A 17,184-nucleotide genomic window follows, 5' to 3' on the forward strand; every position below is an offset into this window, starting at 1 on the left:
TTCACAAAGTACCTGGCAGTGAAGGGATTTTGTGTTGCTATTATTGAGGTGCTACCAGAATTTGAATACATTTTTCCTATGGGAAGCTGTTAGAGGAAGCATTCTAGCTATTTTCTGTATATATCCCATATATACATAGTGCCCACCCATGTTAACTCTGGACCCACCCAAAAAGTCAGATCTGGCTATGCCACTGATGTCAGCAACTTCATATCAGTTCTTAAGTGCCACAGTTATTATCCACAAATTCCAGGCTGAGTTTCTCTTCACGTCTTAGGAACAGATCAAGACAATCTCAGTTAATGTTGTGACAGTATAGTGTACTGTCATCATTGATTCACCTACTGTGCCCCTTCCCAAGTCAATAGGCTACCTGGCATCTTGTGTGGGTTATATAATGATCCAGTGTGCTAGTGCACCTACTCTGGTAAGTGGTTTAGCATTTACTGTGGCCCATTCTTCATGCAACATCTCTGTATCAAAGACAAAATCATGTATAAAAGAAACAGCAGGTAGTATAGATGAAATGCTGAATCCAGTGAACGGCTGTGGATCTTCAGAGGGGCCACAATCACCGCAACCATCTTGCCTTCCAAAGTTGGCATGAGGGCACACCTGTTGTTGGCTACCTGTGCACTCTCTTTTCTTGTTTACTTTTTGGCTGGATTCTCCCCGGTCATGGTATCAAGGAAACAGCTTTCAAAATGCCCACATTGCTGTAAAGTCTGCTGGTGATTTTTTTACCCATAGTCTTTGCATCAGTTTTCAAATGGAAATTATGAAAAGGCTATGAAAATTACCATTGGTGCTTTTTCCATGGGTGCTTTGCCAGCAGAAATTAGTGTGTGAAGATATGAAAATGTAACCTACATGCATAATTTGTAGGGATTGCACATAGGAAAACACTGTGTGGTTCATGTTCAGAATTTTGGGGCATAATTTTAATTCATTTTTATGCATTTGGATTAATAAAAAATCTTTAGTGCACCCAAATTGTATATATATTAATTCATAGGTTAATACATATTAAATTGATTTTGCACATACTAAATTGTTTTAATATGCACTAATGATCCAAATGTGCTGTAAAGAATGCACCTCTAATAATTTTCCTTCTCTGTCCTAAACATACCCATGGAGGTGCTTCCTCCTACTTCATATAGAAGTGTGTGTGGGGTCCTTTTACTAAGGTGGGCTAAAAAAATGGCCTGCGGTAGTGTAGGCGCATATTTTGGCCGTGCGCAGATCCATTTTTCAGCATGCCTGCAAAAAAAAATGCCTTTTTAAAATTTTTGCCAAAAATGGACGTGTGGCAAAATCAAAATTGGCGCACATCCATTTTGGGTCTGAGACCTACTGCCAGCCATTGACCTAGCAGTAAAGTCTCACGCGGTAACTGGGCAGTAATGACCTAGGCACCTCAAATACCATTTGGCACACGCCCGAAAATAAAAATTATTTTTCGGACATGTGTATCGGATGCGCGCCAAAAATGAAATTACCACAAGAGCCACACGGTAGCTAGGTGGTAACTCCATTTTGGCATGCGTTGGACGCACATAGACGCTTACGCAGCTTAGTAAAAGGGCCCCTATGTGTTGAAAATCCCATGATTATCTGCAATCATAGTAAGGGCTGGCTATTTTCAAATATCCCTTTTAGTGTGCTGCATTGGTAGTTGGCTTTTGAAAATTGCCATCCCTGAGCACTTCTTATGTATGTTTGAGGTACTTCAGTGAATTTAGGAGCCCCTTTCCAAAGCCGCGGGAAGGCTAATGTACAGGTAGCTTGCAACCAGCAGTAATTCTGAGTTTGGCGTATGCCAAATCCTGTGGTAGAAAATATTTTTCTATTTTCTACCGCAGGGGGGCATTCCTGGCAGTAATTGGCAGCGTGGCCATGTTGGCACGCACTGCATGGTTACCATGCGGGGAGCGCATAAGCCCTTACTACTAGGTCAATGGCTGGCGGTAAGGGCTCAGGCGGTAAATAGGCACATAGTTTTAATTTTTGCTCATGCCTATTTCCCAACCCATTAAAAAATGTCCTTTTTCTCAGCCACGGTAAAAAGTGGCACAGTGCGAACCAAAGAGACACGCCCACACTACTGCAGGCCACTTTTTTATTGTGGCTTTGTAAAAGGGCTCCTTACTTTGGAAAGAGCAGTAAGCGGATGGCAGTAATGGTTTTTCTCTTTTGCTATAGAATGTCTTGATCATTCAGATTGTTAAACAGCAGTACGAAATTGATCAGCAGAAGCGAAAACTGGAAAATGTTCAAATGAAACTAGTGAAGGAACTTAAGGTAATCTTTCTTCATTTAAACCTGGTGACGGGTCCATGGATTTTCACTCAGCAGGATAAAAGAAATCCAGTCGTTTACTTTTTGCATGAATGGAAACAAGTTTAACTTGATAATATGTCTAAACATATTCTTTGGTTCTGTTACAGATGAGAAAGCAAGCTACATCAGATTTGCAAGTCTTGAGGGCAGAGCTGGCACAGAAGAAGATTCAATGTTCAATATCTGAGTCGGACAGCTCTTTACTGGAGAACATTTGACATGCTGAAAAGCCCCAAACTGCACATATATGTGGCATCTCTGAATACTTACAATGTAGATAAGGATCTCTGTTTGACCTGTTGTAACACATACTAATGTAATGTTGCTTTTCAATAGCCAAATGCACTTCTACCATTTTATTTATCTGAAGACTTCTTAAAATCCTGACAAATAAATATATATAGAATTAAAAATATATAAAATACACTAAACAGTGTACTGCATTGCATACAGACAATTCTGCTGGTCTAGATGGCTTTATTTGTTGAACAGTTGCTCATTCTTCAGTGTGGTCTGTCTAAAAACAGACCTTGTCTTCACTTTCCCACAGCTGCACTGTTCTTGTCTATTACTGTGCAGTTTTGATAATCAGTTTTACATACATAATTTTGTACATAAGTACCACCATACTGGGAAAAGACCAAGGGTCCATCAAGCCCAGCATCCCGTCCCCGACAGCGACCAACCCAGGCCCCAAGAACCCGGCAACCCCCCCCCCCCCCCCCCCCCCCAAAAAAAAAAAAAAATTAACAATCCAAACTCTGCAAGGCCAACCGCTGCCACCACACTCTCCAGCAACGAGCCCCAGAGTCCAACCACACGCCGAGCAAAGAAAAACCCCCTCCCATCCGTTCCAAATCCACCACACTCCAGCCCATTGTAGCTTACTATGGGCCTCTTTTATCAAGCCACAATAGCAGCTCCTGCCCGGCAGTGCTGACAAAGCCCATTTAAAGTGAATTGGCTTTGTCAGCATTACCACACTGGGAGCCGCTACTGCAGCTTGCTAAGAGGCCCCATATGAGGGGGAGCTATGTAGAAAAGGTTTTTTCTCAGAGGATTATTTTATGACACAGTGCTTGGGAATGCACATTTGGTATTTTGTAAAAGCTTATCTTAATTGTTGAACTCATTTTTGCCTTTGTAAACATGCATTTTCTTTAATAATTTTTGTAGTCTTGTGAGTTTTACTTTGAAAGGTTATGGTTACCACATACTATTGAAGTGTTTCCTCGTCAGATGAATTTGCTGTTACTGGAGTATATCAAGAGGAGCTTTCTGATGGATTGATCAGGTGGTCTTAGTCACAGCCAAAAGGGGCATCCCAGTTCCAAGTCTGCACTTGGTATCTGTAAAGATTATTTTTGTGCTATTTATAATTTTGTCCTGAATATACAAAGCAGTGGTGATTCTACATTCTGAGGTTCTTCTTAAACACCTTGCCTGAAAAGAGAATATCATCAACCTAGAAGCATTTCCATTTTATTGGTTCTTATATCCCATATTATCCAAACAAGGTTCAGTTCAATGTGGCTTACAATTTAACAAAGGACTTTACATATTTACAAGTTCAAGACAGACAGTTTTAGTCTCAAGATCAGTTAAAATCAAGATTAAACAATTTAACAAAGATTTTACATTTAGCTCACAAATTTGAGACAGTCACAGGATCAATTAAAACAGGATTGCAAAACTGACCATTCCACATAGGAGATTTTTAAGAGATAGGATTTAAGCATTTTGTGGAAGATTAGAGAATCTGTTATCCATCTCATATCTGTTGGTAGTGAATTCTACACCTTTCTTCGCGAGGTAGGGAAACCTTACAGTATGGATAGATTTATAGAATACACCTTTGTAACTGGGAAAGTGAAGTAAGAGGAAGTTCCAGGCTCCTGTCGTGGCTTTCCTAATTGGGAGGGAAATTAGAGTACTCATATAGTCAGGGGCCATTTCATACAGTATTTGAAAGCCTAAGACAATTATTTTGAAGTAAACCCTAGCTTTTACTGAGAGCCAGTGCAAAGCTTGCAGTAAGGGGGTAGCCTTTGGTAGCATGAAGCCTTGACAATCAGACATGCCACAGTATTTTGGGAAGTCTGTAGCTTCTTTAGGCTTCATTCTTTACAGCCAGCGTATACTCCATTGCAGTAGTTGATTTGAGATAGAGCTAGTGTCTGAGCTGCAAGATGAAATGTCTTGACTGAGAAAAGACCTCTGATTGTGGTCCACCACATCAAATGTGCTAGACATCTCAAACTGTAGTACTAGAACCTTCCTTCCTCTGCTTATTTCCCTTCTAACTTCATTCACAAATGATAGTAAGGACTCTGTACTATGCTGTGGTCTGAATCCTGACAGATTGGTGTTGAATTAGACACTTTTACTAGTTTAGTATTATCAGTTTCTGTTCCAAGCTATTACTCATACTACACTCCTGCTCTTCATTCTTCCTGCTTTAAGACCCCCTGTTTGGTACTACACAAGGCAAAGGTTACAGAGAAGACCCTAACTTATAGGGAACACAGTATGGAAAATTAGGAATAGTAGTCAGCAATGGGCATTCCAAGAGCAACATTCTTACAGCTAATACTGGGCATAGTTTGTACCAAAAATGAACGCAAAAAGGTAAAACATACAAAATAGACACCGAGACAGAAAGGAAAGCCAAGAATGTCATCAAAGGAACCTGCTAGTTAATAGTTTGGAGGTACAGTCCCTTTGGAAATGCTTTTCACTTCTGCAGGCACTATTGTGGCAGTGGGGACATCTTTCTCAGAGTGATGGTCTTAAGGCTTTCCACATAGCTTCAGTTTGTTGTTCAGCTATTGGGTCATCAGAGTAGTCTAGAAGGTCTCCATTCCACATGCCAATACCCCTCAGACCCAGTTTTTGCACATATGCTGCCTTCAGGGAAATGCTCTCAGGGTCATCATACCATACTTGATGATCAATGCCTTCTGCATCCTGCACAAATATTACACATACACAAGTAGTGAATATTAATGCTTGAAAAAGCAGAATACTGTACCATCTTTTAAGTCAGGAGAAAACCCCAGGAAGTACATTTATTTACATGATTCTCCAAGTACATGGAGAATCCTGCAAACCTTCCAAAGTTTTTCCCCTCTGCTTATTCTTACATTCTAATATAGCATGCTTAGGAGTTTTTGTTTTTTGTAAGAGAGACCTTTGTGGGGGTGCCCATATGAAACATCCAAAACCACACCTCTTTTATACCTATTTTATAAATGCATTAAAAGAAGACTATATGCCTTTGTAAAATAGGTTCACATAATGAGTCCCAGTAGTGCACAAATTCTCACACGAATATGCACCTTCTGTGAACATGTGCACGTACTGAATGCTTGTAAACGTGTATTTTATACACTATGCATGTATATCCCAACTGCACCAAAGCTCCGCCCCTAGGAGTGCCCACACACATATCATGTAAAGCTATGTGCAAATTTATAACACCTATTTTCTGCATGTACATTACCATTACTACCATAGAAATAGAGAAAAGTACAGAAACTCTGCAAGGGCAAAAGATGAAATAGGAACAGGCAAATGATTTGGCAAAAATGACTCCAAATTAGATGTACAGTGCTTTGTAAAAGTCCTGAAACCCTTGCACATTTAACACATTCTGCTGTCTAAAAAGAATATTTCAAATTACATTAAGCTATGAAGTTGTTCAATTGCTCTAAACAGCATACTCTACATTTTCAAAAGTAAAGACAATTACACAATATTAAAAAGCAATTAAGAAACCAAAAAGTCTTGATGGCATGTCTTCACATCTCTTCATTCAGTTTTTGGTGGAAGCCCCTTCTGCAGCAATAATAGCCATAAGCCATTTAGAATAACTGTCCACTAACTTCATGGTGCAGTCTTAGCCCATTCTACTTGGCAGAATAGCTCAAGCTCTGAAACTGCTGAGAATCATCTGTAAAGTGCAATCTCGAGTTTTGCCACAGGACATGGCTGAGCCTTCTCCATAGGCACAGGGTGAAGGCTCCGCACTTCATATTGGTCGCTGCAAGTCAGGAAACAGGGGGGGGGGGGGATGGGGAATATCATATCTTCAAGTCAGCTGAACAGGAAATGCTGGACATTGAGAGGCGGTACTACATTTGATATACCGCTTTTTTATGGATGCTGGGGGTGGAGGAGGAGAGAAAAAGAAGAGTTAGTGAAGCACTGGGGAGTAAGAAACTTAGGAAAGAAAAAGACTGGGAAAGGAAGGGCTAGGGTGAGGGAGAAAGACAGAGTAAAAAAAGGACTGAAGGGTAGGTAGTGAAATCTGGATAAAACACAGAAAAATAAATGGAAGAATATTTAGAGATGGATGTAGGGGAAGGAAGTGAAGACAGGAAGAGAAAGAAGAAATGGCAAGTGGATAGAAATCCCTGGAAACAGAGTTAAGAAAACACAGAAACCAGAACCTGGGACCAAATAAATTAGAAAAATAAAATGGCCAGAGAAAAAAGAAATGGCAAGTGGATAGAAATCCCTGGAAACAGAGTTAAGAAAACACAGAAACCAGAACCTGGACCAAATAAATTAGAAAAATAAAATGGCCAGAGAAAAAAAGGTAGAAAATGTATTTTCTATATAGTGATTTGAGAATGTTAGGTTTTGGAATATACATCTACCATGACCAATGTTAGACACAGCTGGGAACCAGCATAGGACAAAAAGTTGGAAGGCGAATATGAACGCTTACTAGCAGGCTAGGCTGTGCCTTCTTCAGCTTCAGCCAGGCTTTGGGTCCTCTTTGACCTGTGAGGTTGCACCCCTGATATCTGCTGTATTTATATTTTCACAGTACGGAAAAAATGCATTTCTTTCTATTTTGTGAGTTCTAGAAGTTAGTGTTGTTATGGTAAAATTGCTATACAGGTCCTGAATGACTTTTGTATTGTTTTTTTTATTACTTCATAATATGCCTGACATTGAATAATGGATTTGGATTTAGCTCATGCCTTTCTCAGTAGTTGCTCAAAGTGAGTTACACTCAGGTACAATATGTATTTTCCTGTCCCTGGAGAGCTTACAGTCTGTTTCTACCTGAGGCAATGGAAGGTTAAGTGGCTTGTCCTCAAGGAGCAGAAGTGGGGTTTTAACTATGGCTTCCCTGATTTTCAGTCTATTACTCTAAACTTTAGGTACAGCTAATACAGATAACACATATTGCAAAAATGTTTGGTAACAACAATAAACTACACTAAAGGCCAACAGATCTGAAGCACTCTGAACATCCAGCTTATGAACTGCCTGTGATGCACTCTGCACCGCAGATTTCCAAAAGGCAGGAAGAAAAAAACACCTGGTTCATATAAAAGAGGGGCACGTGTTCAGCAAAAAAGGATGGAACAATATACAGAGAAACAACCGCACACCAGAAGGACAAATAAGGATCCTTGCAACAGAGTGCCTGAAGCTCCAAAATCTTCCTAGCTGAACAAATGGCCACATGGAACATCAAAATCAGGGTAAGGTCCTTCAAGGAGTCAGCGGAGAGGCTCAAAGGGAGGTCCGGACAAGCCTGACCACCAAATTAAGGTCTCACTGAGGCATTACTGCTCATACACAGGGGGAATTATCTTAACCATTTGTAAGGGGTACACAACATCCGGATGGGCTGCTATGGAGGCTCTCGCAACCATGCCTCTGTAACAAGTGAGGGCTGCCACCAGGACCTTGAGTGAATTAAGCACTAGCCTTTGCGACTCAGACGGCCCTGCAAAAAGGACAGATGAAACTTGCCCACACACAGGTTCTGCCACAGAGGGGACCTGTTGAATTTCACTGGAGCCCCTCGGGGGTGAAAGAGGAGCTAGGACCACTTGGTCTTCCTATAGCCTCCCAGACGAGGAGCTGTTTATCTGTTTCATCATCGTTCTGTAGAGAACCTGTTTCCCTACTGCATCACTTCAGGGAACCCCTCAGAAAGGAATTTTATGCAGTGTACATATGTGCACAACTGTGCACCCTTCAACTTTTAGCTTTCCAAATATTATTCAGCACGTTCTTATATGCTAACCCACAACTGCTTAGTATATAACAGGGTATTACATACCTTGTATTCATAAAAGGGAGCCTTTTGCTGGTCGTCCCATAGCCTCCCAGATATGGAACTGTTTATCTGCTTCATCATTGCTCTGTAGGCAACCTGATTCCCTGCTGCATCACTACAGGGAGCCCCTCGGAAAGGAACTTTATGCAGTGTACATTTGTGATCCTGAAAAAGCATAACAGAACAAAATAAAGCAAACCCTAAAGCTATGGAAATTTCAACAGGGGTTTTATAGCACAATGAAGAAATGTTGTGTATATGTTACCTCTATTACAGTGGTTCTCAACTTTTTTTTCAGTCAGAACACACCTGATAGACAATGTTTGCATATGTGACACACTTCATACATGTCCCTCACGGACCCTTGGTCTGAGACAGTACACCAATTCTTGTGCATGCAGAGCATGTTTATATTTAATTCATAAGAACCCTCTCTCTCCCTCCCCCCCAACAGATGCAAATCATAACTAGCGTATTTTCTCCATGGAAGTTACCATATAAAATTATTATAATTCATTTGCATTTCTATATATTCTGATTCTCATGCTATCTGAGTAATGGCAACATAAATCTCTCCACTATGAGGCACACTATGATTCAAACAACATGAACCTTTCCTATGTATAGGCAGCACTACAAATCTTATACAGGGCCCTAGAACATCACTACACCTACTACTGGGAAAACGTGGAATGCTACAGAGTTCTACAAAGAAACTGCATGCAAACAGAATAGCACACCTCGGTCATGTACAAAACAGACAGAAAAAGGGATCAAAAATTAGAAACAGAAATAGAAAGACAAAAATTGAACTGAGAACCTCAAGAAGTCAAACAAGCAGATACCACAACAGGAGAAATAAAACAGAAATGCATTTCCAACGAAATGCAAAGACATCCATGAGGCACATTTCCAAAAGCTAACGTATTCCACCTAATAAATTCAAAATAAGACACTTTCCTATCTTTGATGTCTGGGCATTTTATTTTTCCAAGCATGTCAGTCTCAGTTTCTTTTTTCTGCTTTCCTGACTTGTCTTCTGCTCTTTTTCCAGTGGGTACTATTTAACCATTCCCAACTTCTCATCTTCTTCCATTCCCTCACTTCATCCACCTCTGACATATTTCCTCTTTCTTTCTGTTCTGTCAGCTCACTCAAATTTCACCCTCTCACTCTTCAGTGCTCCACCTATTTCACTTATCTATCAATTTTCCATCTCCTCCTCTCACCCCACTAGATCTCCTACATCATTCCTTCCCTGGCCCCCTATTCAATTTTCTTTCACCTACTCCCCATTACTACACTTCTACCCTCTGTACTCACCATCCACCAATCACTCATCTCCTTCAGAACCTCCATGACCTCTTCCACATGGTTCTACCATGCCAAGAATCTCCCCTCCCCTCCTCCTTCCTACGCCCTTGTAACCCAGAATTTCATCTCTCCTTCTCTACCCACACTTGAAGCCCAGCATTGCCCTGTCGTGCTCACCTCTCTCTCTCCTCCACCCCTACGGTCCACCATTTTCCTCTGTCACCTCTCTCTTCCTATCCACCCTATGGTCCAGCATTTTTTCCTTTCTTTTTTTATTTGGTTTCTTAGTATACTGCTCTTCCCTGTCCCCTTTCCCTTTGTGCAGCTTAATCTCCTCTCTCCCTTCCCTCTATCCCCCTCAGTTCATCATCTCTCTCATACTCACTCTATCCCCCCAATGGTCCAACAGCTCTCCCCTTTCCCCATCCACTCCCCATAGTCTGACACCTTCCCCTCTTCTCAGCCCCCCATAGTCTGACATCTTCTTTTCCCCAGCTGTCCCAAGGTTTGACACCTCCCCCCAGCACCCTCCATATAGTCTGACATCTCCACAGACCTCAGCTCCCACTCCTAGTCTGTAATTGCTCCCGTCCCCCTCCTCCTGCAAGTCCAGCACCTCTCTCCTACCTCCCCATGGGTGCAGCACCTCTCCCTCTCCCCACATAGGTGCAGCACATCTTCCTCAGCCAGCCAGCCCTCCCCCCAGGTTGTCAAAATCTGAGTTGCTTGCTGGCAGCAGCAGTGATAACAGGATGCCTGATCTGACCCAGAGCCTTTCCTCCACTACTGTCCCACTCATGTGTAATAGGATGTTGTGTCAGAAGGGGTGGGACAGTAGCAGAAGAAAGGCTCGGGGTCAGCTCAGGCAACTTGTTATCGCTGCCCCTGCTGGCAAACAACTCTGGTTTCATAGTCGGGGGGGGGGGGGGGGGGGCGGGGGGACTGGCTGGCTGACTAAGGGAGAACGAGGGGAAGTTGCTGGATTCTTGGCAGGAGGGAAGAGGAGGGAGAAACTGCAGCCCAAATACTGGGAAAAAAGATTGCTGTGGTTTCAGTGTCGGGCCAGCGACACACTGGTTGAGAACCACTACTCATTAAAAATCACACATGTATCTTGCAAATTGGTCTCTGGTCCTCAAAAGCTCAGTCTCTTATTTTTTTTTTTCAAAATTGCACAACGTGGTACAAAAACACATACAATAAGATTTCACAGGCCAAAAATCTTCTCAACTACCATTCAAAAGAAACCCCACTTATAAATGGTCTCTCCCATCAGGGTACCCTGTTGCACACTGTTGGCCCCTCTGAACAAAGAGTTTTTCTACTTGGCTGATTAAATTATCCAAAGTACCAACTGCTATAGCTTTTTCTACTTCAGTTTTATTTTATTAAAAAAAATCATTGAGCTTGACTATATTGTCTAGATTTTTTTAATCCATAAATATATCCTCTGAAAGAACCATTTCCATATCTCCTCATATCTTGGGTGTATGGCTTTGAAGCTTTATTTTGATAGATCTACTCTCTCGAATTCTATAAGCCAACTGTTCTATCACTTGAACCTGAAAAACAACCTCCTGCAGCGGAAATTCAAGGATACTCAAAATAAAACCAAATAATGGAATTCTCTTACCTTTGATAAATTTAGACATTTATAATCATAACCGTACCAGGGGACACCCATCACAAGCTTCTTAGGATCAATGTTCATACTGATGTACTCATCATACCCTATTTTAATGTATAAAACAATTACTTGCAAAGGTAGTTTCCGCATAGTTATGTTCACTGATGTTAAAAGATAAAGGACTAAACTGTAAAATCTTGAGTTCTATAAGTATAAATCAGCTTTCTACACAAATCTCTTTAAAAAAACAAAAATAGGTCCTATATATATATATATATATATATATATATATATATATATATATATATATATATATACTGTATACACACACACACCAGCACACAAAAATGTAAAGGTGTGCTCTAGGTGAGCCTTTCAGCTATACATATTTTAGGACATTGGAAGTTTTAGCCGTTGCCATTTACACTTGCTCAAAGTCATGCGTAGGCCCAATGAAGTTTGCCTTCCAGGTTTGGGACTTGGAGGACTGCTTAATGGTGGTAATCTGCATACCATTCTGGAAAGTAAATCCATCATCACTGGGCCAGAGTAACTTTTAAAGAAATGCACCTTAAATTAGTGGCTCTTCTGTGAGCATGTTGACAAAATTCACCAGCTGTATGTGTAATGCTTCATAACACATGCTGCAACTGCTTATAAAATCACAGCATATGCATGGGGATTGCTTATGAACATGTTTCCATTGTGATAATCTTGACTGTAAAAATTTCAAAAATGGCCCTCTCTCTTGTACATGGTGCCTTTTTTTTTTTTTTTTTACATGTTTACCTAGTGATTTTATATCAAACCTTTTATAAAATAAATACTTGGCTAGTTTTATATAGGCAGACAAACCAAAGTTGCTTACCTGTAACAGAGATTCTCCATAGACAGCAGGAAAATGCAGCCACGCTTGCTGGTAACATTTTTCAACAAAGCCAGAGTGCTCCTCCAGCTGATTGTGTATTTTTTTCCACACTTGAAAGAGCCTGCGCACAATCTCCCACCTTCCACTAAACAGCCTATGAGAGCCAGTTTTCCTAGAGCTTAAGACAACAGAGTGTGTACGTTTATAGGGGGTAACGAGGGAGGAAAAGTGTGCCTGCATTTTCCTGCTGTTAATGGAGAACCCTTGTTACAGGTAAGCAACTTTGCTTTCTTTGTAGACAAGCAACAATGTCCAGAGCTAAGGGCTGCTGTGTAGTTTGTAATTACATGTGGCCCAGAGAAAGATTGGGATGGCGGCAAAGAAGGAACAAGCAGGCTGTATTGCCCAAAGACTATATATCACAGTCTGGACAACGATCCAAACAGTGTTTAGAAAACGTAAGCACAGGGGGCGTTTCCAAGATGGCGACGTGACCGGAGGTGTTTTAAGTTAGCTCCGAGAGTTTGTGTTGTTTCTCTTCACATAATCCGCAAAGAAACAAATATGCCTCACACGAAAAGGAAGGGGATGGTGAGGTCAGTTCCCCCTCCGACCTCGGCTTCCTCCCCGCAACAACAACCAACCTTGGAGCACTTTTTCTCCGGAGTCTCTCAGAGTAGCAGGGTAGAGGAGCTCGATGCGGCGATTCCCAGGGAAGGGGACCCGCTGCTGGGCGAAGAAACATCGCTTTCCCCCCCTGCACAGACAGTTCCTCCGTGTCCAGCACTAACTGCGGCGATAGAGGAGAAACATCCCCCTTCCGGAAATGGAGCAGGGATGCGATTCAGTGGGGAACTACCGACGCAGACAAAAATGCTGGGGGAAGAGGCCCGAATGAAGGCCCCAGAAAATCAACCGGAGTTAAATCTAGAATGAATTTGACAGATGCTAACTAAGATGGACCAAACCCTTCAAAGATCTTCCAGTGAAGTAAGTCTTTTAAATCAAAAGTTTGAGGATTTAAAAACTACTGTGGAATCTGTTAAATCTGATTTAATAACGTGCGTGACACCGCTTCAAAAAGAAATGGAAAAGTTCAAAGAGTTTCAATCAACAGTAGTAAAAGAAAGAATTGTTATACAGAGAAAAATTGAACAAATTGAAAATTTTAATAGGAGGTTGAATTTAAGACTTTTGAACTTTCCAAAATTATTAGGATATACCCCAATGGATTTATTTCGTAGATATTTAATGGAGAATTTAAAAATGTCAAAAGAGACTATACCACCAATAAGTAAAATCTTTTATATTCCGAAGAGAAATATTGAAGGCATAAGAGGTGGAGCTCAATATCATATGGTACAGGATAAAAGTGAAGGTTTAAAAGATATTTCCGCAATATTGGAGCAGTCCCTAGAGGATGTGACAGAAAGGGCCACTCTTCTTGTGGTCTTTGTGTTTGAACAAGATTTGAACTCCATACTACGATTATATTTTTGAAACGCAAAAACCCCTTTTGGTGGAGTAAAGATATTGATGTTCCCAGACGTGACTAAACAAACGCAACAACGGAGGAAAGAATTTTTGAACTTAAAATCAAAGACTTTAGAGCTGGGAGGATCCTTTTTGTTAGTATACCCCTGTAAATGTATAGTGAAAATAGGGATGGTCAAACATGTTTTCTTTGTACCGGAGCAGCTCAAGTTTTTTCTGGATGCTAAACAACAGAACTGACGTTAGATAGAATAAATAGAGACATACACTTGTCAAGTTTGGACATAAGTTTTTTTTTTCCTTCTGAAATCTTCCCTAAATTGAATACGCCCCGCACCAGTTGTGGTCTAAGGAAGCTAACCTTAAATGTATTAAACCTATGTATATGTATATAACAACAATGTTTTGTATATGGAGCTGTGTTTCTGTAGCAAGATTATTCTTGTGGATGTAGTTTATTTTGTTTAAATGATAAATCAATAAACAAATTAAAAAAAAAAAAAAAAGAAAAGAAAACGTAAGCACAGGTGCCAATGCAGCCGCTCTACGCGTAACTTGAAATTAAGTTGACAGAAGCTGCTGTGGCCTTTAGCAGATGAACACCTATATGACCTGGAGCTTGCAAGCCTGATCGGCTGTAACAAAAGGAATTGCAGTATGAAACAGAGGAAAAAAAATGTCCGCTTTGAGGCTGGTTTACCCAGGGCCTTTAAGATCAAAGGTAAAAAGTAACAGATGATTCTTTATGTCTTTTGTGACTTGTAAGTATTAAAGCAGCTCTTGTATGCAATCCAAAGAATAAAGAGTTCAGTCAGACTGATGAGAACGTGGAGCTGTAAAGAATGTGAGCAAGATTGACCGATTACAATGGATCACAGTGAATGACTTTAGGAAGGAATTGTGAATATTGAGTGTATGGTGAGTAATGAACTAGCACTTCAAGCTCACCAATTCTTTTGGCTGAAGTTATCAAACCTATAAATGGCAAGTGACCGACTCACCTGCAAATGCGCAGTAGAGACTTCCCTCTCTGTCCCGCTCCCGCGTCAATACGTGATGACGGGGGGAGGGGGGCGGGACAGAGAGGGAAACTGCACGGAAGGGGAGGGAGGGAACCGCTGACGTCGCTACTGCTCCCCCCCCCAAGGTAGCCGCTACCGCCCCCCCCCCCCGGAGTCGCCACCACCCCCCCTTCACCCGGCCCGGGCCCTCTCTTCGTTATTCAACTTACAGCAGCGCCGAAACAGCAGCAAGCAGCTCAGCTTCAGCTCCCGTCGGCCTTCCTTCCCTGCCTGTGCCCCGCCCTCGCCGACGTGACGTCACACGAGGGCGAGGCACAGGCAGTGAAGGAAGGCCAACGGGAGCTGCTGCTTGCTGCTGTTTTGGCGCTGCTGTAAGTTGAATAACGAAGAGAGGGCCCGGGCCGGGTGAAGGGGGGGCGGGGGCGACGGCATGGGAGGTCTCAGAAGGAGGGGGGCCTTGGAGCTGGGAGAGCTGGACTGAAGGGGGCCTTCCAGCTGGCTGGGAAGAAGGCACGGGGGGGGGGGGCCCTTACATTTGTGAGGGAATGGGGCCCCTTACAGTTGTGAGGGAGAGCAGGGGGCCTTGGAACTGGGAGGGAGGGAGGGCGGGCAGGGGGCCTTGCAGCTGGGAAGGGGGGAGGACTGGAGCCTTGGAGCTGGGAGGGAGGGACAGAGGGGTCCTTGGAGCTGGCAGGGAAGGAGGATGGCAGGGGGCCTTGCAGCTGCAACGGGAGGGGGGCCTTGGGAAAAAAACATTCCAATGCGCGCCCGTTTTAACGGGCTTAACGGCTAGTAGTTAATAAAAGGTGAAAGTGGACAGACTCAGAAACAACCTGAGGAAATACTTCTTAACGGAAAGGGTGGTGAATTTGTGGAATGGCCTCCTGGTGGACGTGGTGGAGACAAAAACGGTACCTGAATTTAAGAGAGCTTAGGACAAGTACATAGGATCTCCAAGGGAGTGACAAGGAGAGTAGATGGCATGGATGGGCAGACTGGATAGGCCATATTATCTGCCAACATTTTCTCTGTTCTCCTATGTTTCTAAAAAGATAGTGTTCCATGTTAAGTGTTTTAAGTTACATGAGGCCTAATGGTTCAAAGGGCGAATCCTAAGCTGATAAAAGTGGATTTAAAAGGGGGGACATATGTTGTTAAGACCTCTCATACACTGCTTCTACTTTGTAAGTGGACGCTCCTGTACTTGATACACCAGAGACTAGGTCATTACTTTTAGAAGCTGTAGAGCGCTGTGAAGTTTATATTTGCACTATACGATTTGTGTCGAGTCCATTGAATAAAACTTCTAATGTGAACTCGTCTGCTGGACGTTTGGTTTTACATCTTCTTTGGTGTCACCTTCGCTGTGTTTGCCTGTGTGAAGGTTCTCTGTTCTTCTGTGCTTGTCGAAATTAAAAAAGCTAGCATGCTGCAATAAAATACTGTACCTTAGATACATGTCCTTGAATCTACCCTTGGCATTCTCCCGTCTTCAAAGATCGTATTTTCAACAAGAGAAACATCCTTTCTGCAGCCTCCAATCACAACAGCTGAGAGGTATTCCCAATTCATTCTGGAACATTAACAATAACCGACGTAAAAAGATCTAACTGCTACTTACCATCTAATGTCCAAGTGTAGGGAGCATTAGCTCCCGCTACACACTCTGTCCAGATCTGAGACTGCTCATCGTAGGACATCACAAACAGAAAGTCACAGGCATTTGCTATTGCTGTGTAGTTGTAGCATCTGATATCCACACACTTTGGGGACCAAGCCACATCAAACGTCACCTGCGGAGGTTAATTTGCAATTCAGTACTCGTGGTCTGAAGGGCCCTGGGAGGTCTCAAACTGCTTTTCACATTGTGTTGCATTAGTGTTATGGCTAAGAAATAAACAGCAGCAGTTTAACAGATTAAAAAGAAGGGGGGCATCTTACAAGCAAGAGAGAAAACTTTAATATTTTTGTACTGTGTTATAAAACAAACATCACTAGAAAGAGAAACTGAAAGAAGAAACAAGAATAGCAGTTTAACATCAAACCCTTAATATCTGATATTCTGTCCTGGAACATGGAGTTTCTGAACTCCAGCCTCAAACTGTCTACCAGTGATAATTTGAACATGCATACTATGTATTGTAATGGGTTGTCACCTGAGAGCCCTGAATTTCCCTGTGAAAAGCCTCTACAGTTTCTTCAACCAGAGCGGTCAATGCATAGTATTCAGGTGAGCCTTTGATTACTTCTTGCTCTATGTCAAGATTAATTCCATCCATAAACTGTGTTTTGGCTAGATCCACCTGCTGGGTTATCCAATCAGTCCTGTTTTTAGGGTCAATAATATTCTTCAATAGGACATCCCCTGAAGAAGGAAGCCAATAAGCTGTAAGTGCCAGTTTCAAACTCTATGAAGCAAGAATATATTTAT

The 17,184-nt window shown here is 42.0% G+C and overlaps 2 protein-coding genes across 2 annotated transcripts in view; one reads left to right on the forward strand and one right to left on the reverse strand.

The window, feature by feature from the left end:
- SPATA1 (spermatogenesis associated 1) overlaps positions 1-2,954 on the forward strand; it is a 52,544-nt gene extending 49,590 nt beyond the window's left edge. The window contains exons 12-13 of the mRNA XM_030205779.1: positions 2,206-2,304; positions 2,451-2,954. Coding sequence (XP_030061639.1) covers positions 2,206-2,304; positions 2,451-2,561 — 210 coding nt within the window. The 3' untranslated portion in view covers positions 2,562-2,954. The remainder of the gene's footprint in view (positions 1-2,205; positions 2,305-2,450) is intronic.
- An 845-nt stretch (positions 2,955-3,799) lies between these two features.
- The window catches only part of CTBS (chitobiase), a 34,766-nt gene continuing 21,381 nt past the window's right edge, over positions 3,800-17,184 (reverse strand). The window contains exons 3-7 of the mRNA XM_030205783.1: positions 16,910-17,118; positions 16,375-16,546; positions 11,376-11,473; positions 8,432-8,593; positions 3,800-5,310 (exon numbers count right to left, since the gene is read on the reverse strand). Of these exons, the coding sequence (XP_030061643.1) occupies positions 5,119-5,310; positions 8,432-8,593; positions 11,376-11,473; positions 16,375-16,546; positions 16,910-17,118 (833 nt within the window). The 3' untranslated portion in view covers positions 3,800-5,118. The remainder of the gene's footprint in view (positions 5,311-8,431; positions 8,594-11,375; positions 11,474-16,374; positions 16,547-16,909; positions 17,119-17,184) is intronic.

This window comes from Microcaecilia unicolor, chromosome 6 (assembly GCF_901765095.1).
Source record: "Microcaecilia unicolor chromosome 6, aMicUni1.1, whole genome shotgun sequence".
Taxonomy (NCBI): Eukaryota; Metazoa; Chordata; class Amphibia; order Gymnophiona; family Siphonopidae; genus Microcaecilia; species Microcaecilia unicolor.